At 41.0% G+C, this 25296-nt stretch overlaps 1 protein-coding gene across 2 annotated transcripts; it reads left to right on the plus strand.

The window, feature by feature from the left end:
* Positions 1–516: 516 nt before the first annotated feature.
* On the plus strand, positions 517–25296 carry PLAC8 (placenta associated 8). Of its 2 annotated transcripts, XM_078001439.1 has the most exons (6): positions 517–603; positions 4575–4829; positions 7066–7206; positions 9976–10100; positions 21206–21319; positions 25019–25296. In XM_078001439.1, exons 3-5 carry the CDS (start codon positions 7095–7097, stop codon positions 21308–21310), a joined length of 342 nt encoding a protein of 113 aa, XP_077857565.1. In that variant the 5' UTR covers positions 517–603; positions 4575–4829; positions 7066–7094; the 3' UTR covers positions 21311–21319; positions 25019–25296.

A 25296-nucleotide genomic window follows, 5' to 3' on the forward strand; every position in this document is an offset into this window, starting at 1 on the left:
TCCTAAGTGAGTAACTTGTTAGCTGTGTGGCCTCTGAAAATCAACTCAAGGATCTGAGCTTGTTTCCTCACTTCTAAAATTGGAAAAACAAGGCCTATCAAAGTCATCAACGAATCATTGAAATGCTTGGCCTATTTTAATATTCAGTATCTGTAAGCTCATACCATTAAAGGGTACTTGAGATGCCAACTACTATATAATCTGAAACCATAATGATCTTCTTTTTTCCCCACAAAGATAACAAAAAACAAACACACACACACAAAAACAGTAAGCTCTGCCAGACATGTAAAACCAATCAAACTATATAATGAATTAAATTCTTTCCCCACCGAAAAGACAGATCAGTGTACCTAACACAATATAGGAAAAGGAACATGCCTTATTTGGCAAGAGATATATTCATTCTCCAGATAAGAGAAACACACATTGAAACCACTTCTGCTGGATTACGCTGGCCAATGAGAGCGTCTGAAACTGTTCTTTGTACTATGCACTGCGATAGAAACACAGTTGCCTCTCCCCTTTCAGTAGTTTTCATTTGTGGTGAGATTCTCTCCCAGGACACAAGACATTTCCTCCTCTGAACCTTATTTACTAATTGTAAGTACAAGTAAGAACTTCTTTTAAAAACTTAGCATTGAAAAAAAAAAGCTTTCTTTAAAAGTTATTTGATCTTCTTGTTTTTTTCTTAGCATGTTATATTTTGAGTTTCAGCTAAAAGACTAAGGTTTTCTTATCTAATTGCTTTAAATTTATACATTTAGTCAAATTCAACAATTTCGTGCTAAGCATTTTGCCAAATGCCAGGCTTTTCAAAGTAGTGTAAGATCCTAGCCTTGAATCCTCATCAACTGCTGCTGTCTGCAGCAAACACATATTATATATATTGTATTTAGTAACATGATCATTAATTTCACTCTTTATTTCAATACGTATGCATGTTGACTTATGCTGGTCTAATTTCTTTCTGCTTTACAAATATTCTATTTTATCCATTTAAAATATTTAGAAACAAGATATGGAATTTTGTAGATTTAGCTAATGAGTTATAAGAATCCTTGAATTCTCACTATGAAAGTAAGAAAAACAGACTAGAATGCTTCAAAATTAAATTCTGGTGCTTCATTAATACGTATAAAGAGAGATGGAGAGATTATGAAATGGAAATGTTTCAATCAAAGCAAAAAAAAATGAAATTTAACATCAATAAACAGTAGAAAGAAGAGAAAAATCTCAATAATATGTTGTGTCTGGATTAATCAATATTAATAATATGTATTAATATTACTGTAATTAATATCATGTATTATATTAATATTAATGTATTTTAATAAGATAGTGGGCTGTCCTCAGGAGTGAGGTGCTCATAGAAAGGAGAGACAAATACAGGATTGATTCTTAACTAATAGATAAAATTAAGATGTTTAAAATATGAACCAAATACTGCAAGATTTCCTGACATTGAGACCATTCCACAGAAAGAACTTCCTAAAGAAAGGTATTCTAGTCTCATTCTCCCAAGCTCACCCACCAAGATTCCCATTTCACTTCCTCCTGCCCCTACTTTTCCTGCATTTTCCAAGGTGGCCCCTGCCAATTTTTTTATCACACTCTCTGCTCCTGTGGGGTTAAAGATGGTATAGAACAAAACAGCTGTGTGGTCACCCCACAATGGGTAGAACTGCTGGCCACAGAAAGGAAACCTCAGGCATCTCCTTAGCCCTTACCAAATCCAGCACAAGACTTTTACACATCCTGGCACTCAATAAAATATTTGCTGAATTAAATTGGATCTGTAGTTATTAGTAACAGAAGAAAAATAACGCCACTGGCCGTGGGTTACAAAGTGTGCTCTGCAAGGCCACTGGCATTAGAATCTAGTGAAGTGCCCAGGATACTTCACATGCCTGCACCTGAAGAGAGAGGAGCTAGTTTGAAATGTGCTCCTGGGAATGCGGGAGGGCCTAGCATGGGCTTCATCACCCTGGAGAAAGATAGACTGTTTTTCGAATTCTCACCGAAGCAGCTACATGCTCACCAAGCCATGTCTGTGAGAAAGGCCACCTTTTTCTATTTCACAGGACAAAATCCTATGGCATAAGGGCAGCAGCCCTGCAGGTGCGCATTACAGATTCTTAGACCTTAGCTCATTCTATCTAAATCACAATGTCTGAACAGTGTGTAGAATTCTACATTGTACAGATTCCTCAACCCTAGCTCACTCTATCTAAGTTACAATCTCTGAGTAGTGTCTGGGAATCCACATGTTAAAGAGCTGTCCAAGTGGTTTTACTAATAGTAACCTTTGAGGACCACTGAACTAAGGAGACAAGGTGATACCTAAGGTCCTAGAAATTCTAGATTTTCAAGGAAATTTTCTCTCCACTTACTGTTGACCTTTTACCTTGAATGGCTAAGGCTAAAGATGTCATGGCTAAAGCAAAGAGAATTGTGGTTGTTTGGAACAAGCAACAATTTTACATTTGTTTCTGTTTTACCTTTGTTGTAACTTAAAAGATACCTTGAATTTTTAAATGATCACAGAGGCACATACAAATGAGTGTGTTTGCTTTCTCATCTCAGTTTTATAACTATCAAGAAGGTATTTTTTTGAATAAGGTATCTCACAGGAGAAGTTATTAGACCCTTTTTAGAATAAGCTGGAAGTGACAGATGGAAGTCCTGGAGAGCAGTTCCCTTTAGGACTACTCTTCCATGCCGGGATAAGCCGAGTAGACTTCTCCACCAATCCAGGCAATCTGCACTAGAGAGGAACTTATAATAGCATCAGAACCTCCTGGGGCCCCCCATTCTGCACCAGTTCCTAGTGCTAATATTCACAAAAGCACCTGGGTCCCTGCAATCTCCCACATTCAAAAGAGGAAGTCAAAAGTACAAAAGTAGTGAAGGAAACAGAAACATACAATGTTGACTGTTGGGCTAAAGACTGTTGAGGCTACTACATGGAGGAAGTAAATGTTCACACAAACTAACTGGCAGTTAGCATATGGATATTTGAGATACAGTTGAGATATATATATATATATATATTTTTTTTTTTTTTTTTTTTTTTTTTGAGACGGAGTCTTGCTCTGCCGCCCAGGCTGGAATGCAATGGCACGATCTTGGCTCACCGCAACCTCCACCTCCCAGGTTCAAGCTATTCTCCGGCCTCAGCCTCCCGAGTAGCTGGGATTACAGGCATGCACCACCATGCCCAGCTAATTTTGTATTTTTAGTAGAGACAGGGTTTCTCCACGTTGTTCAGGTTGGTCTTGAACTCCCGACCTCAGCCTCCCAAATTGCTGGGATTACAGATGTGAGCCACTGCGCCAGGCCGATACAGCTGCTTGGTACAGAATATAGAGATGGCCACTGAGTGGATTTCAAAGGCACTCAGAAAATGTTCAGGACTCAAACTGCTATGAAGTCTAACATTAGCCAAATTGAATACACAAACACATACGCCATACACTAAGTAAAGACAGTCAGGTAAAGGAGAAACAATTAGATAATTGCAGGGTGGTTTTTATTCTGAAATCTTCGGATTTCTGTTATTGTATTAAAAATCACAATATAGCCTTCTTGAAAAAATAAGGGTGTAAAATGAACATGTTTTTCCTCTGAAAGAGTTGTAGGATCATCTTTATTTATTGAATACCAGTTTCGTGCCAAGCATTGGCTAGAGGCCAAGAGGGAAAAAAAATACAAACAGCTATAGTATCATTTGTATGACATGCCCCTCCTTTTTTTGTTGTTTTTTTTTGTTTTTTGTTTTGGAGACAGAGTCTCGCTCTGTCACCCAGGATCCACCCGCCTCGGCCTCCCAAAGTGCTAGGATTACAGGCATAAGCCACCGTACCTGGCTTGGTATGCCCCCTTAAATTTTTTTTTTCTAGTCACTGGATTTGCTTTTCGTTTCTGAAAAGGATATTTCTTGTTTTGCTTGTAAAAGAAATAAATGCTAAGTATAAAAAAAATTATCGGCCATGGGTGGTGGCTTACACCTGTAATTCAGTGTTTTGGGAGGCCAAGGCAGGAAGATCATTTGAGGCCAGGAGCTCAAGGTCAGCCTGGGCAACATAGTGAGACCCCATCTCTACAGAAAAGGAAAACAAATTAGCCAGGCATGGTGGTGTACGCCTGTAATCTTAGCTACTCAGGAGGCTGAGATGGGGGGATCACTTGAGCCCAGGAGGTCCAGGCTGCAGTGAATTACGATCATGCCATTGCACTCCTGCCTGGGCAATAGAGAGACCTTATCACAAAACAACAAAAAAAGTCTATCAGCCAATCACCTAGGGATAACCACTTGACATTACTGATAATTAGCATTTCATATTTTTTCTGGTATTTGATAATTAAGATGAAATGCATAAGAAATTAGAATACATATTCTCTAGCATTTCCTGTAATGCTTCTTCCCCCAAGATTCCAAATGTGGGAAGCCATCACCCAAAAATATGGTTTTGACCATGTTAGTACTGGAGTTGAGATTTAGGGAAGATCTGGGCCCCATCTGTAGAGGTCTGAAGAGTCAGGTGAAACATTAGCCTTGTTTGCGTTTTCAGGGCTGGGCTCTGGCCCTTGTTTGCTGTGCACCATCTGGAGCCTGCATCACGCATGGCCTCAGCCCGCCGGGAAGCAGAGAGCGTGGTGACGGGGCCGCTAGTGAGCTCCTCCTGTGTACCAGGTTCCGAGCTAAGGTTTTGAGAAACCTCGGTGAACTTGACCCACAAAATTCCCTGCCTTTGTGGAGCTTACCCCTCAGTGTTGGGGATTTGGGACTTACTTTTCCCAAAGCCAAGCTAATTATTGTAAAAGGGGTGAGTGACGAAAACGGAATCATTGCAAGGTCCTTACCTCTTATTTCATGAGATTGGCGGCATGAGTGTGTCTAGAGGGTTGTGACTGCTTCCTCTTACATTGTGGGCATGTACAGCAGGACTAGAATCCAGGGTCCATCTAATAAGCATTCAAATCAGCGGGCGGGGGAGAGGGTGGGTGATAGTTTCTTGTCTTACTTTCCGATCCCAGCGTTGCTCAGCCCATACCATCTGATAAAAACTTTTTACAATTTAGAAACAAACGCCCGGTGAGCCTGGGCGCCCGGAGCGACAGAGTGGCAGGTGCCCGGGAGGGAGCGGTGCCAGCCCTGCCCAGCGCTGCGGCTCCTGGCGCCTGCAGGTGGGGCTGGGCTCCGAGACCGCGCGCCCGCTGCCAGGTTCACGCCGAGTCCCCAGCGGCGCGCCGCCCGGGCGAGTGGTCCCCCGAGGGCAGCCATCCGCAGGCGCCGTTCCCTGATTGCGCCAGCAACAATGGGCGGTCTCCTTGGGATAGATTCTGCGCGGGCTGCTCTAAGAATTCACCGGCAGGCAGGTCTGGTCCCAGCAGAGGAGACCCAGGGGTCCCAGAGCGGCTCTGGCGGGAGACGTAGTGCGGGGGGTGGTGATCGAAGAGCCCCAAGCGCAGCTGCCGCTCACAGTCCCCTTCTCGAGTGCAGAGAGGGCGGAGAAGGTAAGAAGCCCACCCACCCACTCCCCGCCTCCTGAAGCCCCTGCTTCAGACCTGTCCCTGCAACTGGGGAGGAGCCAGGGGGGCTCTCCGCCTCCCCGATCCTCCTCCCTGGAAGAGGCCGGAAGACAGCGGCAGCCAGACACACGTTTGCCTAGTCCATCACCCGACGTATCTGCCCCTAGACTGGGACTCCTCCGCCGCCACACACACACCCGCGGATCATGCACGCCCTGAATGATCGGCTCAGCCGACCCCTCCGGTTTTTTGTTCACTTACTGGAACCTTCTTGTGCCTCACTCTTCTAGTGTAAAAAAGCAGCGAACGGCTATTATGGTACATAAAAAAAAAAAAAAAATCAAGCAGAAGCCATAACCACTTTAATGTATATGGAAGGGCACATCTAATACATTTAAAATAAGCTTCAGCTATTCTGAATACAGTTCATGGTATTTTTATTTAAAGACAAATTCTTTAGAATGAGCCTGTAAGGTGGGTAGGTCAGAAACCTCATTTTACAGATTAATAAGTGGACATTTAAATGACTAGTTAAATGATGAGTCTAAGATCACAGTTTCAGAAACTAAGACCTGGGCAAAGACTCTCTCACTCCTAATCTAATTCGTGTTCCATGACCCTACACTGCCTCTCATGATGTAGAGAAATGAGGAGTAACCTTACCAAATTTACTTCTTAAATAAACTGCCCGTACCACACAGCAGCGTCCGTCAGGCCAGCGCTGACACAGGATTGCAAGCTCCCAGTAAATATGAAGTGAAGGACAAGTCAGGAAGTAGGAAGACTGGAAATGGTTGCTCATAGGAAATCAGTCCAAAAAGAAATAATAAATTAGGAGCAAGAAGTGGGGGGATATACACAAAAGTTTAGGATGATGCCATTTTAGAGAATGTTATTTTCCATAATTCACTACTTTCGGCCACGATCACAGGTTGCTCATTTGTTTCGCTGCTTGTGTGGATACCAGGTACCTGCCTAAAAACAGTACATGAGCAACACTGTTCCGCTCTCTTACCCCACGAGAAGCAACTGTTCACCTTCCCAGTTCAGAGAATTCTGTGGTTTTTGTTTTTGGGGGGGTTGTTGAGATGGAGTCTCACTCTGTCGCCGAGGCTGGAGTGCAGAAGTATGACCTCGGCTTAATGCAACCTCCACCTTCCGGGTTCAAGCGATTCTCCTGTCTCAGCCTCCCGAGTAGGTGGAATTACAGGCACGCGCCACCAAGCCTGGTTAATTTTTTGCATTTTTAGTAGAGACGGGGTTTCGCCATACTGGCTAGGCTGGTCTCGAATTCCTGACCTCAAATGATCCGTCCACCTTGGCCGGGATTACAGACATGAGTCACCGCGCCCGGCCCAGTCCGGTGAATTCCTTCCTCCCACCTGCACGGCCTCTATCTTGTGAGGGGTGGAGACAGAAATTCTGTTCTTCAAACAGAGCAACTTCCTCTACACTGCCTCAGCATCCTGCCCTAACGTGGGCTTTCAAGAGCAACCTCGAGATCTCTAACGCCACTCTTTGACTTTTCAGTCCACTGCTTTTAAGACCCAGCACTGAAAATGCAATCTCAGGCGCCGGTGGTCGTTGTGACCCAACCTGGAGTCGGTCTGGCACCCCAGAACTCCAACTGGCAGACAAGCATGTGTGACTGCTTCAGCGACTGCGGAGTCTGTAAGTGTGGGGAAAGAATCCCCTTAATTGATACCGAGGTGAATTACCAATGACTAAACCCTTCCCCTATTCTTCCCTTATGGTGCAGAAAAAGTTTCTAACTTATTACAGGCACTCTGCAGGTCAGGCAATGGTATGTTTGGCAAAAAAAAAAAGCCTCTGTACCGATAATTTTTCTCCAGTCCTTCAAAGAACAGTCTTACTCCTAAAATAAGTTCTGGGTTAAGATAATAGCAAAAGAGCTGATTGATTCTAATAACAACTAGCAGGTCTGGCCTGACTAAATAGACCTTACATTAATTTAAAAATTCCAAGTTGAATTTGATTTTTTTTAGAAAGACTATTCTTGCAACATATAAATTAACCTCATTATTTTATAGTTACGTTGTGTCCGGTACCCAGGGGATAGTTTTCATTCATGGTTTCCATATGCGTTCAGAGAAGAACTATTTTCATTCATATATTTAGGTTTTTTACACACCTGAGAATAAAGAATTCTGTGGCAATTAGCTTGTCACTGAGGAAAAAAAAATATCTGACTGCTTTGTTTTCTTTTTCTTTCTTCCTTTTTTTTTTTTTTTTTTTTTTTTGAGATGAAGTCTCACTCTTGTTCCCCGGGCTGGAGTGCAATGGCAAAATCTCCGCTCACTGCAACCTCTGCCTCCCAGATTCAAGAGATTCTCCTGCCTCAGCCTCCCCAGTAGCTGGGATTACAGGCACCTGCCACCATGCCCCGCTAATTTTTGTATTTTTAGTAGACACAGGGTTTCACCAATTTGGCCAGGCTGGTCTCGAACTCCTGCTCAGGTGATCCACCAGCCTCAGCCTCCCAAAGTGCTGGATTACAAGCGTGAGCCACCGCGCCCAGCCTGTTTTCTTTTTACAAGATCTCTCTAAAAGATCTCTTACTTCGAGATCTCTCTAAATGAACTTGCAGGAAAGGAAGTTTGGGGTGAGATGGGCGTTGCAGAGAGGAGCAAGGTGCTTAGTTCTCAATAATGACCAAGAAACAAACAAACCCACCTACAGAAAACTTGCTCTGAAGTCTATTTGCTTGCCTTGGTCCACATAGTACTCTAAGACAAGAAAATAAAATATATTATCCTTTCACTTGACAGTTGAAATTGACTTTGAATGAGAGTTGAATTGAACCTTGTTTTTGCTTTTTGTTTTTTTGAGACAGAGTCTCACTTTGTCACCGAGGCTAGAATGTAGTGGTGCAATCTCGGCTCACTGCAATGTCTGCCTCCCCAGTTCAAGTGATTCTCCTACCTTGGCCTTCGAGTAGCCGGGGTTACAGGCACGCACCACCACACCCAGCGAATTTTTGTGATTTTAGTAGAGACGAGGTTTCACCATGCTGGCCAGGCTGGTCTCAAACTCCTGACATCAAGTGATCCACCCGCCTCAGCCTCCCAAATTGCTAGAATTACAGGCATAAGCCACCATGCCTGGCCTGAAATTGAACTTTGAATGTGTTGAGAATTACACTCAGGCTGGGCGTGGTAGGTCACACCTGTAATACCAGCACTTTTGGAGGCCAAGGCGGGCAGATCACAAGGTCAGGAGTTCAAGACCAGCGTGCCCAATATGGTGAAAGCCCATCTCTACTAAAAAATACAAAAATTAACCAGGTGTGGTGGCGGGTGCCTGTAGTCCCAGCTACTCAGGAGGCTGAGGCAGAAGAATTGCTTGAACCCGAGAGCGCCGTTGCACTCCAGCCTGGCAACAGAGCAAGACTCCATCATAAATAAATAAATAAATAAATAAATAAATAAATAAATAAAATAAAAATAAAAAAAGAATGACACACTCAGTAGCATAGCAAGGGAAAATTACCTAGGGAATAAAACAATTGGGTTAGTTTTTTCACTCTCATTGTCTGGAGTGATGACTTAAGCTTCTCAGGACACCAGTTCAACATCTGCAAATCAAAGTAAGAATTAGATCACATTGGTGAAACTCTCTAAAGATGAACCGGTTAACCCTCTTACCCCTAGTATTATTACCCAATTAAATGAATACACAAGTTCCAATCAAAGCTTAATTGCTTAGTAGCACATTTTCTTAAATGTAGATCTGATCAAATTATTCTCCCCTCTTAAAATGTTTCAGTGGTTCCTCATAGCTCTCATGACGCACTCTTAACACTCAGAGTTTTTCATCATCTGCTCCCCAACCTGCCTCAACCCACAGCTAAATCCTCATCCCATCCCAGGGCTCCAGCCGTATTGAATGAACACTAGCCTTTGCCAGGATATGCCAGATTACCTCGAAGAGGCTCTTTTCCTTTTTGTCCACCTTTAAAACATCTCATCATCCTTCAGTAGTCAGCTGAAACAGCATTTCCTACTCAGGGCCTTGTAGGCCCCATTTTTCTGGGTGACCTGTTGGCATTTTAAACACGTTTCTGTTGGAGAACTTTCCCTATGATCTGCCTTCACTACTAGACTTGAGCCAGGGGCACTGTCAGTACTGAGGATAATGTCTGGAAAATGAATACGTTTTACTGCATCAATGAACAAATGAATGAAGGCAGAGCTAGACAAGAATGATATACTTTACAAAGGCGTGGTCATTCCTGAAATGATTTGCGTGTGGAGGGAGAAACTGATGCAAAGCTACACAGAAACATTGAAGATGGGCTTAGCAGCAGGTTACGTGGCCAAGGCCTCGTGACTTGGACTGCCATTTGTGAAAGCAAGCTAAACTTTCAGTTGTGGCAGGGGCAGAGTGGAGTAACGTGTACCCCTGGTTTTATGTGTCTAGGTCTCTGTGGCACATTTTGTTTCCCATGCCTTGGGTGTCAAGTTGCAGCTGATATGAACGAATGCTGTCTGTGTGGAACGAGCGTCGCAATGAGGACTCTCTACAGGACCCGATATGGCATCCCTGTGAGTCTGTTACCATACCATCTCACTCAAATATGCAACCACATTCAAAATAATTATTATAAACCTAGAGATCATTTGATGTATGCATCTTCTGAAATTGATTGATAAGAGTTCCCTAGCATGTGCAATCTTGCATTCAGTTGTAGCAACAGATCTTCTGGTTATGTGGCCTCCTTCTAGGTTTCTGTTGAAAACCTGAGAAAATAAATAACTCATATTTGCAATAGATGTCATACAATGGAAGAGGATTATTTAGGATCTACTGTGCCCCAGATGCATTACATGTATTATCTCACTTAATTCTCACATCATCTCTGCAAAGCGGGTAGGTCCACAACATTTTGCTGATGAGAACTTTAAAGTTTTAAGAGGTAGAGTAATTTCCTCAAAGATAATAGTAGAGAAGGAGTCAATACTCGGTTCTAACTGTCCATTCATACACTTTCCATTACACCAACTCCACTTTTTGTAGGTGAGAGATTGTATTACTTAGGGTTCTCCTAAGTGCATTAGAAACAGAACCAATAAGATTGGGAGTGGATGTGTGTGTGCTTGTGTGCGTGTGTGTGCACATATATATACAGGCAAACTTCAGATATACAGGTTTAGTTCCAGACCGCCACAACAAAGCGAATATTGCAATAAAGCAAGTCACACGATTTTTTGGTTTCCCAGTGCACATAAAAGGTATGCTTATACTACGCTATAGTCTATTAAGTATGCAATAACATTATGTCTCGAAAAACAACATATGTGCCTTAATTTTAAAATACTTTATAGCTAAAAAATACTAATAATAATCTATCTGAACTTTTAGCAATTCATAATGTTTTTGCCTGTTGAGGGTCTTGTCTCAGTGTTGGTGGCTGCTGACCAGGGTGCTGGATACTGAAGTGGGGTGACTGTGGCAATTTCTTCAAGTAAGGCAACAATGGTCTGGGTGTGATGGCTCACACCTGTAATCTCAGCACTTCGGGAGGCCCAGGAGGGCTGATCATTTGAGGTCAGGAGTTAGAGACCAGCCTGGCCAACATGGTGAAACCCCTCTTTACTAAAAATACAGAAATTAGTCAGGCATGGTGGCAGGTGCCTGTAATCCCAGCTACTTGGGAGGCTGAGGCAAGAGAATTGCTTGAACCCAGGAGGCAGAGGCTGCAGTGTGCCCAGATTATGCCTCAGCACTCCAGCCTGGACGACAGAGCAAGACTCCATCTCAAACAAAACAAAACAAAAACAAAAAACAAATAAGGCAACAATGAAGTCTGCCTCACCAATTGACCATTCCTTTCATGAAAGGAAAGATTTCTATGCTGTTTGATAGTATTTTACCTACAATAGAACTTCTTTCAAAATTGGATTCAGTCCTCTCAAACCCTGTTATGGCTTTATCAACTAAGCTTACGGAATATTTTAAATTCCTTGTTGTTATTTCAATCATAGTCACAGCATCTTCACCAAGAGTAGATTCCATCTCAAGAAACCACTTTATTTCTTTCTCTTTTTTTTGAGACGAGTCTCACTCTGTTGTCAGGCTAGAGTGCAGCGGCTGCGATCTCAGCTCACTGCAACCTCCGCCTCCCAGGTTCAAGCGATTCTCCTGCCTCATCCTCCCTAGTAGCTGAGACTATAGGCATGCACCATCACGCCCAGCTAACTTTTGTATTTTTAGTAGAGACAGGGTTTTACCATGTTGGCCAGGATGGTGCTGATCTCTTGACCTTGTGATCCACCCGCCTCAGCCTCCCACAGTGTTGGGATTACAGGTGTGAGCCACCCCGCCCAGCCTTAAGAAACAGCTTTCTTTTTTTTGAAAGGGAGTCTCACTCTGTCACCCGGCTGGAGTGCAGTGATTTGATCTCGGCTCACTGCAAGCTCCACCTCCCGGGTTCACGCCATTCTCCTGCCTCAGCCTCCCAGGTAGCTGGGACTACAGGTGCCCGCCACCACACCCAGCTAATTTTTTGTATTTTTAGTAGAGACAGGGTTGCACTGTGTTAGCCAGGATGGTCTCAATCTCCTGACCTCATGATCCACCCACCTCAGCCTCCCAAAGTGCTGGGATTACAGGCATGAGCCACCGCGCCAGGCCAAGAAACCACTTTCTTTGCTCATCCATAAGAAGTAACTCCTCATCCATTCAAGTTTTATCATGATATTGCAGCAATTCAGTGACATCTTTAGGCTCCATTTCTAATTCTAGTTCTCTTGCTATTTCTACCGCATCTGTAGTTACTTTCTCTACTGAAGTCTTGCACACCTCAAAGTCATCCATGAGGGATAGACTCAACTTCTTCCAATCTCCTTTTAATGTTGATATTTTGATCTCCCCCCAGGAATCATGAATTTTTTCTGTTTTGTCTTTTGAGACAGGGTTTCAATCACCCAGGCTGGAGTTCAATGGCGCCATCTTGGCTCACTGCAGTCTTCCCCTCCCAGGTTCAAGCGATTCTCCCACCTCAGCCTCCCAAGTAGCTGGGGCTATAGATGTGCACCACCACACTGAGTTAATTTTTTATTTTTATTTTTTGGTAGAGATGGGGTTTTACCATGTTGGCCAGGCTGGTCTCGAACTCCTGACCTCAAATGATCCGCCTGCCTTGGCTTCCCTAAATACTGGGATTACAGCTGTGAGCCACCACTCCTGGCCAGGAATCATGAATATTCTTAATGAAATACAAAATTATTAATCATTTCCACAAGATTTTTGATTTACTTTCCCTAGATCCATCAGCGGTATCACTGTCTATGGCAGCTACAGCCTTCAAAAATATTTTTCTTTTAATAATAAGACTTGAAAATCAAAATTACTCCTTGATTGGCTGCAGAATAAATATTCTTTTAGAAGGCATGTAAACAACATTAATCTCTTTGTATGCATCAGAGTTCTTGGATGTCTAGGTACATCGTTAGTGAACAGTAATATTTTGAAAATAATCTTTCTTTCTGAGTATAGGTTTCAGTAGTGGGCTTGATATTTGTTAAACAATGCTGTCAACACATGTGCTGTCATCAAGTTTTGTGGTTGCATTTATAGAGCACAGGCAGATTTAGCATAATTCTTTTTGTTTTTTCTCGTGGGGTGGGGGAAAGAGAAGTGATTAGAATAATTTTTAAGGGCTCTAGGATTTTGCAAATAGCAAATGAGCATTGGCTTCAACTTAAAATCACCAGTTGCATTATCTCCTACGAAGAGAGTCAGCCTGTCTTTGGCAGCTTTGAAGACAGGCACTGACTTCTCTCTAACTATGACTTTCCTCGATGGCATCTTCTTCCAGTAAAGCTGTTTCATTTTCATTGAAAATCTGTTTTTTAGTGTAGCCACCTTCATTAATTATCTTAGCTAGACTTTCTGGATCACTTGCTACACCTTCTCCACCAGCACTTGCTGCTTCACCTTGTGATTTTATGTTATGGAGATGACATCTTTCCTTCAACCTCATGAATCAACCTATTTTAGCTTCAGACTTTTCTTCTGCAGCTTTCTTTTTTGTTTGTTTGTTTGTTTGTTTTGAGATGGAGTCTCGCTCTGTCGCCAGGCTGGAGTGCAGTGGGGCATGATCTTGGCTCACTGCAAACTCCGCCTCCTGGGTTCAAGCGATTCTCCTGCCTCAGCCTCCCGAGTAGCTGGGATTACAGGTGCGCACCACCACACCCAGCTAATTGTTTTGTATTTTTAGTACAGACGGGTTTCACCATGTTGGCCAGGATGATCTCAATCTCCTGACCTTGTGATCTGCCCACCTCAGCCTACCAAAGTGCTGGGATTACAGGCGTGAGCCACCGCACCCAGCCTCTTCTGCAGCTTTACCTCTCTTATCCTTCACAGAATTGAAGAGCACTGGGGCCTCGCTGTGGATTAGACTTTGACTTATGGGAATATTGTGGCTGGTTTGATCTCCTATTCAGACCACTCAAACTTTCTGCAGATCAGCAATAAGGTTGTTTTGCTTTCCTATCGTGTATATGTTCACTGGAGTAGCATGTTTAATTTCCTTCAAGAACTTTTCCACTGCATTCGCAACTTGGCTAACCATTTGGCACAAGAGGACTAGCTTTCAGCCTCTCTCTGGTTTCAATATGTTTTTCTCACTAAGCTTAATTATTTCTAGATTTTGATTTAATTAGGAGATATGGGACTCTTCCTTTCATTTGAACATTTAGAGGCCATTGTAGGGTTATTGGCTGGCCTAATTTCAGTATTATTGTGTCTCAGGGAATAGACAGGCCCAAGGAAAGGAAGAGAGATGGGAGAACAGAACACCTGGTCAGTGGAGCAGTTGGAATACTCACATTTATCAGTTAAATTTGCTGTCGGTATTAGTCCATTCTCACATTGCTATAAAGAAGTACCTGGGCCGGGCCGGGCACGGTGGCTCACGCCTGTAATCCCAGCACTTTGAGAGGCCAAGGCAGGTGGATCACGAGGTCAGGAGATCGAGACCATCCCGGCTAACAAGGTGAAACCCCGTCTCTACTAAAAATACAAAAAATTAGCTGGGCGTGATGGCGGGTGCCTGTAGTCCCAGTTACTCAGGAGGCTGAGGCAGGAGAATGGTGTGAACCTGGGAGGCAGAGCTTGTAGTGAGCCGAGATTGGGCCACTGCACTCCAGCCTGGGCGACAGAGCGAGACTCCATCTCCAAAAAAAAAAAGAAAGGAGGAAGTACCTGAGACTGGGTAATTTATAAAGAAAACATTCTTGCATTGCTATAAAGAAGTACCTGAGACTAGGTAATTTATAAAGAAAAGAGCTTTAATTGGCTCATGGTTCCACAGGCTGTATAGGAAGCATAGTGACATCTGCCTCTAGGGAGTCCTCTGGAAGCTTACAATTATGGCAGAAAGCAAAGGGGGAGCCAACACTTTACATGACTGGAGCAGGAGGAAGGGGGACATAGGTACTACACACTTTTTTTTTTGAGACAGTCTTGCTGTGTCACCAGGCTGGAGTGCAGTGGTGCAATCTTGTCTCTCCCATCTATCTTTGTGTGTGTGTGTGTGTGTGTGTGTGTGTGTGTGTGTGTGTGTGTAGTAGAGACCGGTTTCACCATGTTTACCAGGATGGTCTAGATCGCTTGACCTTGTGATCCGCCTGCCTCGGCCTTCTGAAGTGCTGGGATTACAGGTGTGAGCCACCACGCCCGACCTGTGCTACACACTTTTAAACAACCAGATCTCACGAGAACTCACTCACTATTGGAACTAAGGGGAAAATCTGCCACTATGATCCAGTCACGTCCCACCAGGCCCCACCTCCAACATTGGGGATTACATTTGACATGAGATTTGGGTGGGGACAACATCCAAACTATATCACCACCTTATATGGATGGGTGTAGTTCATGGTGCCCCAAAATAATTAAATAGTAACATCAAAGTCTAGTGATCACAGGTGGCCATAAGAGATATAGTAAGAATGAAAAAAATTGAAATATTGCAAGAATTTCCGAACTGTGACACAGAGACATGAGGTGAGCACACGCTGTTGGAAAAATGGCACCCATAGACTTGCTTGATGCAGGGTTGCCACAGACCTTCAATTTGTAAATTGCAGTGAGCTGAGATTGTGTCATTGCACTCCAGCCTGGGTAACAAGAATGAAATTTCCATCTCAAAAAAAAAAAAAAAAATCGTCTTTTAAAGAGGACCAAAGTGAGAAAACAATTGTCTGTGGATGACAAAGACATTTTAGGGCAGCCACAGCTAAAGGCACAATTGACAAGGAAATTTACTTCTGTGGCACACAGCCATTCAACATAATAATTATAATTATTATTGTTAACATATACTAAGTCATATTAGAATTATAGCAGTTTTATATAATTTTAGAACATATACCAATAACACATTTACACAAATATAGACCAAAGAAAGTAATTTCATATTTGACAATGCTTCCTGTATGATTTTTGTACCAAATAAGCCATTTAGAGGACCTAATATCTAACTATTAGGTTAGAAAGAAACATAATTTATAATTTGATTTTGGAAAGTTTGTCAAATATCAAAGGTCTAAAACACCAGATATCACAAAATAGAATCCCAAGTCACCATAAGTCATTCATTTGGCAAAAATAACTAACAAAATTAAAAAAAAAAAAAAAAAACCAAACCTTTTATTCTAATAGAGGAGACTTAGCTTTCTAAACAAGACTCAGTGAAGATGGCGTGAAGCCAGCCGAATCTGTCTCTTCTTTCTGTCCTCCTTTTGTTCCTGCCATTTACCCAGAGGAGAAAACAAAACTCTTTCATTATCTTTTAACATGACATAAAAATCATCTTTGAAAAAGAAAACCGAATTTCATGTTTGCATTAGTGCGTCTTTAATGCTAAAGCTAGTTTTTACATACAATTGTATATATCTATCCAGTTTTAATTAGTTTGACCATAAGGTAAGATTTTCATAAACTTTTTAGAACGCTTTATAATTTTCCATCAAACAGCAGATCCATTTTCTAAGAAAATCCTGTTATTTGGACACATGGGCCCAGATTCTGGCCCCACGTCAGTATGATTTGAATGTTTTAACCTTTGGAAAAATGCTAAATAATTTTTTTTAGCTCTTGGCCAACTTGTTTATACTAACAGAATGTTTTACAAGATCAACCCTTTACAAACCCTTTTCACTTTCCTTAAACCTTTAGTTTTGTCCCGTTACTCTTTTAGGTTAAGACAATCTTTAAAACCCTCGGGCCGGCACAGTGGCTCACGCTTGTAATCCCAGCACTCTGGGAGGCCAAGGTGGGCGGATCACAGGGTCAGAAGATTGAGACCATCCTGGCCAACATGGTGAAACCCCGTCTCTACTAAAAATATGAAAATTAGCTGAGCATGGTGGCGCACACCTGTAGTCCCAGCTACTCAAGAGGCTGAGATAGGAAAATCGCTTGAATCCCGGAGGCGGAGGTTGCAGTGAGCCAAGATCGCGCCACTGCACTCTAGCCTGGCCACAGAGCGACACTCCATCTCAAAAAAAAAAAAAAAAACAAACCCTCAGAACTAGACAAAATTACATTCCCTTTAACAAAAGCCATATTCCTATGCCTTCTTACAATCTTTTACCAAAAACACATTCCCTACACACCTTGTATTTTTTAAAACTGTTTCTCCAGTGGTCTCAATTACATGTTATAGTATTAACTCTTAGCAACTTTTATTTTTGGTGAAAACTCTGATAAGTAAGAGATTTTAATTATGTATTGGGGTGGAGCCTAGGACATTAGACAGAAATGAAGATAAGGTCTGACTTTTTAGCATAGCTAGTGGGCATGGCTCTCCATATGTCCCCAGGCCTTATATATTAGCTAGGCCGCCAAAGTAGGTAAATCGAACAATTTTCAAAAGTCAAAGAAACGGTTTGACCTTAAAGCATTTAGCAAATCTGATATCTGACCTTAATTTAGGACAAATGTCTACATTTTCAAGACAACTTATTTTACCAATAATCTTTAAAACTGTCCTTATTTCCAAAAGATTACTAAAGCCATGTGAACAAAAAGGCATTAAAGTTTCTATTGTTCTGACAAAATATTTTATTTAAGCCCTTTTTTCTAAGCCAATTAATCAGAGCTCTTTTATATATAAACGTCACACACACATACACACAGACACACACACACCTCACATGTAAATACAGACAGAAAGAAGATTGGGCACTTGTAAGATTTTTTCATTTGCCCGTTTCTTAATTGGATGACTGGCTTCAGGGTGGAGCCCTTGGAGGAACAGAGCTGGGAGAGCATGCATTTCTAGGACCAAATAAGTAACAAACAAACAGCTGAAGGCAAAGACAGATCTCCAAAGTTAAAGATGCCATTTTATACTAGTTTCTGGATCCCCAAAAGGAGGGAAATACTACGGAAGAAGACAGTGCAGTGCTTTTACCGACTGTGCATTTCATTACAAGGCAGCCCAAAGCCAATCAGCCCATTTTGTAATTAGCCCATCCTCATGAGAGTCTCATCTCCCAATGAGGGGTGAGCATGTTGCCTTATCTTCCAGGTGGCCAAGAGCATGCTTCTCTGATCTAAGTGTGAAGAGTCAAGTATCCCTCCATACTACTGTTAACCACCCCTTAAAGTATATTTCCTATCTAGTTATTACACACCAAAGCTCTCTCATAATGCAGAGTGATTGCTGATACCCCCCAAACTCAAAACCGTCAGATAACACAATGCAAAACAGAACAGAGTCTTTGATTTTGACAGGCATCTATCCACTTTGGCTGTATCCAATTCCTGGGGTTTCATGAGGAAAACAGTGTCCCCACCCCCCGCCCCCCCCGCCAAAACGCAGTCTCTGGTGCCTCCTCTGTTTTTCCCAATGAGTCCTAGGCTACCAGAAGTTATCTTAGGGCCTCTCATGTGCCTTAAGGATGACAAGACCAAAAAAAAAAAAAAAAGGAGAAAAATAATTCAGTCAACTGAGAAGAAAAAAATCTTTTTTCAGAAAAACAAGTTCCAAGAAGAGAAAAATATAAAGGCCTTTTAAATATACCTATAGCTTGTTTATCCACTTTTAATTAAGCTGACTTTTAACAAAGTACTCTCTAAAAAATAAATCCTTTCAGATATCTTATTACCCGACTTTAGCCATGCCACGCGGCCAATATTTCTGGTTTCTGAACTTTACCAAAGGTAACCTCCTCGGTTCTTCAAGGACATGGCAAGCAGTTTCCTTTCTACAAGATTTACAATCTCCACGAGGTAGTTCAGAGAAAGGAAAATTCAAGAGGGGAAATCAGAAGCTATCCATTGGTGGAAAAACACCTCAATAAATGGCAAAGTTACACAAATAACAAACCAGAAAGGAATCATTCCAGAAGCCAACAATTGAACCCAGGCCGCCACTGCCAAAAAGATAACACCTTAGCTGCTGAGCTATATAGCACTGAGCAGTTTCTACTGCTTTTTCCAGAAGGAGCTTAGAGAAGCCAATTTCAAGCTCACAAGGCTTTTATCTGCTCAAGAAAAATTTTTTGGACTAACTATGACATGAACCCCCAAATTCCTCTCCTCTGGATGGTGGAAACCAAAAGAAAGTATCCCCATGTGGTCACAAGATTTAGCTCTCAAGGACATAAAACAAGACATAGAAATGTCTTACAGTATTGTCTATCATATATCAAGTAGGAAAAATAAGTTACGGGATAGTATGACCTCATTTTTAAAAAACAAAAGAACTCCTGAAATGCCAGACTCTATATGTCCATGTTCATAGCTGTATCTTCGTCTAATCTATATTTATATGAGTCATAGGCATAGAACAAAAGCTAAGGAAAGAGGATACACAGCAGATTATTAATAGTTTATCTCTCGTAATGACATTGGGTAGAAAGGGATTATATTGTTATTTTCACTTAATATTGTTCTGTGTTTCAATTCGTCATTAAAATTATCTATAGCATGCATTTAAAATTGTTTTAATTTTTATTATTTTTAAATTTTGTTCACAAGTGCTGTCAGTAAGCATTTTTTTTTTTTGGAATTAACAAAATGATAAATATTTTTAAGTGACAATATAAAGTAGTTTCAGCTAGGTGCAGTTGAGCACACCTGTAGTCCTAGCCTGAAACTCTTTTTCAGGAGACTGAGGTGGTGAAACTGCCTTTGCAAAATTATGACCGAGACAATGAAAGAGATCTAACTTAACTGACTCCATCTCGCTTCTAATCTCCAAGCTGTCCTTGTTCATTCCTGGGTGTAGGCTGAACTAACTTTGGGAGAAACTTAGTTTATAGTTTAAACAAACATGGTAATAGCCCTTTCCCAAAGCAGACCTCCTTTTTGCCTGGGGACTAGATTGCCTTTGTAGGACTAACATTAGCCACAAGATTAGAAATTATAGTTTAGAAGTCATGGAGCTGGAGGCTACAAGGTTCTGACCCTCCCTAAACTGCTTCTAAGATCAGTGCTTGATATGGTTTGTAGACCCTGCACTTGATGGAGATTAGGGTTCATCTCGTGCCCTGCCCATGACTGTGTTCAGTTTCAAGTCGATTAAATGCCAGGAATGTAAATGCCACTGTTTTCTAATGCAGCTTTAATATTTTTATTTATCAAAACCCTGAAACAAAGTGTTTTTAAAATCATCTAATTTTACAAAGTAGTCCCCAAAAGTTTCTTCCTTACTTCTTCCCTAGAGCTGATGTCTTGGGAATTTTTCTCCATATCTCCAAATCACACACTTGTATTGCTACTTCTTGACTTTTAGTTAGAGGCATTATCTGTTAACCTCCTACTAGGGAAGATGTGAATTTAGTTCTGTTTTCTCCTCCTCCCCCCACCACACACATGTGCCCTCTCCCCCATCCCATTCTTTCCAATATAGTTATATGGTTAATTCCATATTCAGTGTTTACATTAGGATACTTATATTTGTTTTATTCAACTTCAGAGCTGAGTCATATAGTAAATATGATTGCTTTTCCTGTTCAATTTTGTTTTTCCTGGTATTAGTAATTATTGAGTTTTTTGTTAGTATTTTTCCTCCATTTACTTATGAGTCCTTTAGCCCCAAATTGTTTGCCAGTTTTCTAAATCTCTTCCCAACACCTTCAACACGTAGATGTTTTATCATTTTCATCTTCATGATGAAATCACTTCCAGTCCTACTACCTTTTGAACTAGTTGCCCATTATTCCTAGTGCTTAGCTCTCATCCTGGGATCTCCCTTCACCATGACCCTGGAGATTCCATTAGCTTCTCTCCTATGTTAGACTCCTGCTTCTTATATCCCGTATCTTCCTCTTCCTTGGTTTATACCCACATTTTGGTGGAGCACATCCTCTACTAACTTCCTGTGACAGAGAGGAGGTCCAGGAGAAAAGAGTTTTGAAATTCCACTTCCTAAAGATATTTAACTCTCATACTTGATAGTTTGGTTGGACATCTTCTTACATTTTCAGAAATGTAAAGTATAGAAAATATTTTCTGTCATAAAATGAGACAACATTTATATGAAAAAGCGAGGTAACATTTCCTAAATGTATCCATCCAAACTCTGAATCCTAAAGAGCAGTGCCTTCTGCTTCTCTTCAAGATGTGGCAAGTCTTAATTCCAAATAGGTGAATTTTATATTTTTATTTCTTTTTTGTTTTCAAACAGGGATCTATTTGTGATGACTATATGGTAACCCTTTGCTGTCCTCATTGTTCTCTTTGCCAAATCAAGAGAGATATCAACAGAAGGAGAGCCATGCGTGCTTTCTAAAAACTGATGGTGAGTCAATGCAAACATTCCTCTCAGAATATGTGGGTTTTCAGAAATATCACTAACGACTTTGTCAATTACTCATTGTTTTGAATAATTCAGCAATAGCTATTTCTTAAGTCTCCTGAAGTGCTATCATAATATCAAGATTGGCTTTAATTTCTTCTTATGAAGAAGATAGCTCCATACTTTGAAACTATAATTTAGTAAATAAAGGAATGGTGAATTTTCTAAACTTCTCAGAATTCTGGTGGTCTATTAAGGAAGCACTTACCAGTTGTAAAATACCAGAGTATGGTGAGATATAAAAGAATTAGAAAACATTTTCCCTGCTAAGACAAACAAGTTGACAAAAGGAATTGGTAAATAATTATAAAATAGAAGAGCAATGAAAATAACATACTATATGATATTTGGATTGATTGTGGCATAAAGCATCTATCATAGCAAGGTGAGGTTAAATAGAAAACTCCTATTGGAGAAGTTGAACTTTGAAAGAGGTGGAAATAGAATTTAGAACGTTTGGAAGTTATATGGAATTCACCATCTGAAATTCAATCAAGTCATTTCCAACTAATTTTTCTCAGGACTATCTATTGAGGATGTAGTTAAGTAGAAATCAACATGATTTACTCCATCCCCTGTAGAATATGTCTTGAGTATGGAAAGAAAACAATTTTTCTACTCTTTCTAATAGCCAATTTCCTTCCTGAAGTGATAAAGACTCTGTATAGGTTAATAAAAATAACTCTTGGGAGATATGTAAAAAAATGTTCATTTACTTAGCAAGTAATGTATCAAGGATCTAGGATCAAGTATACATTGTCTTTGCAAGTAATGTATCAATGTATCAGTATCTAAGACTAGGTAAGATACTGTTAGGTATTGTGGTGGGGTTGGGGGGCAAGATGAATAAGCTGGTCCCTCTGTCATTATAGACTTTATACTAAAAAAGGGGGATTAGACAAACCCCTAACTAAAATGCAGAATTCAATTAATGGCTATAGACAAAGTGATATTTTATGTTCAGAGGAGGAAAAGATCACATCTTATAAGATGTATAAGTGAAAGTTTCTTGAAAGAAGTGATTTTTAATTCTAAAGAAGAAGTGTGTACTAGTTCACAACGAGAAACTGATGGCACTGAAACTGTGATAGTTCAAGGATTTAATGAAGACTAAGTATAAAGGTGTGGGTGGGGCACTGTAGGGAAATAACAAGGCATGGTGTAATAATCTGCCTGGCAACAGCCCCAGGGAGGAGAAGAGGGAGCAGTTACCTGAATCCTTAAGGAGAGAGCTGTGTGAAGAAGGCTGCCCTGAAAGAAACAGTATCCTCTCAAGAGAGGGTTTTGAGCAGCCGGAGGCAACCCACAGAACTGAAAAAGTACCCTGACCTCACTTTAGGATGTCCTTCTGGGTTTCCCGTTGGCTGAACCCACCAGAAAGGCAGAAGGCAGCCAAGTGTCACTGTAGTCCCCAGGTCGCCTCCCAGGGCACGCAGCAGGATGGTCAAGGGAGTAAGTGAATTAGATGGGGCAAACAGAGGATCACTGACTCAAGATGTGGTTTTAATTAATAGAAATGGAGGCTGAGTGCAGTGGCTCACGCCTGTGATTCCAGCACTTTGGGAGGCCAAGGCAAGAGGATTGCTTTAACCTAGGAGTTCAAGACCAGCCTGGGGAACATGTTGAAACCCCGTCTCTTCAAAAAATACAAAAATTAGCTAGGTGTGGTGGTGCACACCTGTAGCCCTAGCTACTTGGGAGGCTGAGGTGGGAGGATCACTTGAGCCTGGGAGGTAGAAGCTGCAGTGAGCTATGATCACACCACTGCACTCCAGCCTGGGCAACAGAATAAGACCCTGTTTCAAAAAAAAAAAAAAAAGGAAAAGAAAAAGAAAAGAAATGAAACGTTGCTTCTAATCAGCAATATTCATGAAACTAGAGAGGCAAAAAAAAAAGAGAAAATATGAACTTAGGTCCAACTTGGTTAGAACATATGGCATAAGTAGAAAAATAATGAAAAATAAAAGATTTTAAAAAGTGAATTGGGGCCTTAGCATGCAATGTCTGAATACTAAGCTAATGACCTGGTAGGAATTGGGAAGTTATTGCAGGCTTGAAGTAAATGAATAGAACTACACTTTAGAAATATGAATCTAAGGCTGGGCACAGTGGCTCATGCCTATAATCCCAACACTTTGGGAGGCCTAGGTGGGAGGATCACTTGAGCTCAGGAGTTCAGCACCAGCGACCAGCCTGGGCAACATAGCGAGACCTCATCTCTACTAAAAAGTAAAAATAAAAATAAATAAAATTTAAAAATAGTAAATATTAATCTAATAGCAGTATATAGTACAGACTGTACAGGATGAGGCTAGAAGCAAAGATGGGGAGTTAGACCATTCCAACACTGTTTACTTAAATAAATGCATGAAACAATTTACATCAAATATCTACCCACACATTGATGATAATGAGTCCTGATAGCACAAGTGTTTTCTTTAACCTCAGGGAAAATATCTCACTGAATCTTTAGATGGGTTTGAAGTAAAATACCTTGGCAGTCCTGACTCCTCCTCATCAACTTGGACCCTACATCACTCACTGGCAATAAAGCTTTAGATACACAGATATCGAAATGGGGAGAAACGAGAGAAAGAGCAAGGAATAACAACATGATTTACGTTAAAAATAGATTGAGACAAAGGACATAGGAATCAACTGGAAAGCTCCCCACAGTCCAAACTGGGACACTTTGAGGAATAAAATAAGGTCGTGTTAGATTATAACCCAAAGTGTCAAATATTTATGAGTTTATACTAACATAAATGATTGAATAAAATTTGAAAATTGAAGAAAAGTATGCGTGTTGAAAGCAGGGAAAACTGGGAATTTTGAGAATTTCTGTATGGGAGAAGAGACACAGCTGCCATACGGAACTCCACATATTTAGGTGGATACTCCTTCCTCAAGGAGAGCGGCATGATTCCCCACCGTGAAGTGGGGGTTTGCATGGTGACTTCCTTCCAAAAAGTACAGTATGAAAAGTACAGCACGCAAGTACACTTTCTATGCTGTATGGAGTAACTCCACACTGGAGAAACCTGACACAATGACCTGAGGCAGGTAATCGACGTCACCATCACTGGTAATATATTGATAGTTTGCACCCCTGATTTGATGTGATGAGAATGGCACTTTACCTTTGTGGTCTTCCTCCCAAAACCTCATTACTCCAGTCTAACCATGAGAAAACCATCAGACAAACCTAAACTGAGGCACATTCCACAAAATACCTGACTACTCCTCCTGAAAACTGTCAAGGTCATCAAAAACAAAGAGAGGATGAGAAACAGTCACAGTTTAGAGGAGCCTAAGAGAACATGACATTTAAATGTAATGTGGTATTCTGGATGAGATGCTGGAACAGAAAAAAACAGTAGGTAAAAACCAAGTAATCTGAAGATAGTATGGGCTTTGATTAGTAATAATGTGTCAGTATGGGTTCATTAATTTTGACAAACCTCCCATGGTAACGTAAGATGTTAACCAACAGGAAAATTGGGTGCTGGATACCTGAGAGCTCTCTGTACTATCTTTGCAACTTTTCCATCAATCAAAAATGATTCTGCAATTAAAAGTTTATTAAAAATTATAAAAGTACATTGAGAAAATTCAAAACTCTTCTTTGTGTGTCCTTTATAGGTGAAAAGATCTTACCGAAGCAACAAAAATCAGCAGACACCTCTTCAGCTTGAGTTCTTCACCATCTTTTGCAACTGAAATATGATGGATATGTTTAAGTACAACTGATGGCATGGAAAAACTCAAATTTTTGATTTATTATAAATGAATGTTGTCCCTGAGCTTAGCTAAATGGTGCAACTTAGTTTCTCCTTGCTTTCATATTATCAAATTTCCTGGCTTATAAACTTTTAAAATTACATTTGAAATATAAACCAAATAAAAGATTTTACTGACAA

Source organism: Macaca mulatta, chromosome 5 (assembly GCF_049350105.2).
Source record: "Macaca mulatta isolate MMU2019108-1 chromosome 5, T2T-MMU8v2.0, whole genome shotgun sequence".
NCBI lineage: Eukaryota > Metazoa > Chordata > Mammalia > Primates > Cercopithecidae > Macaca > Macaca mulatta.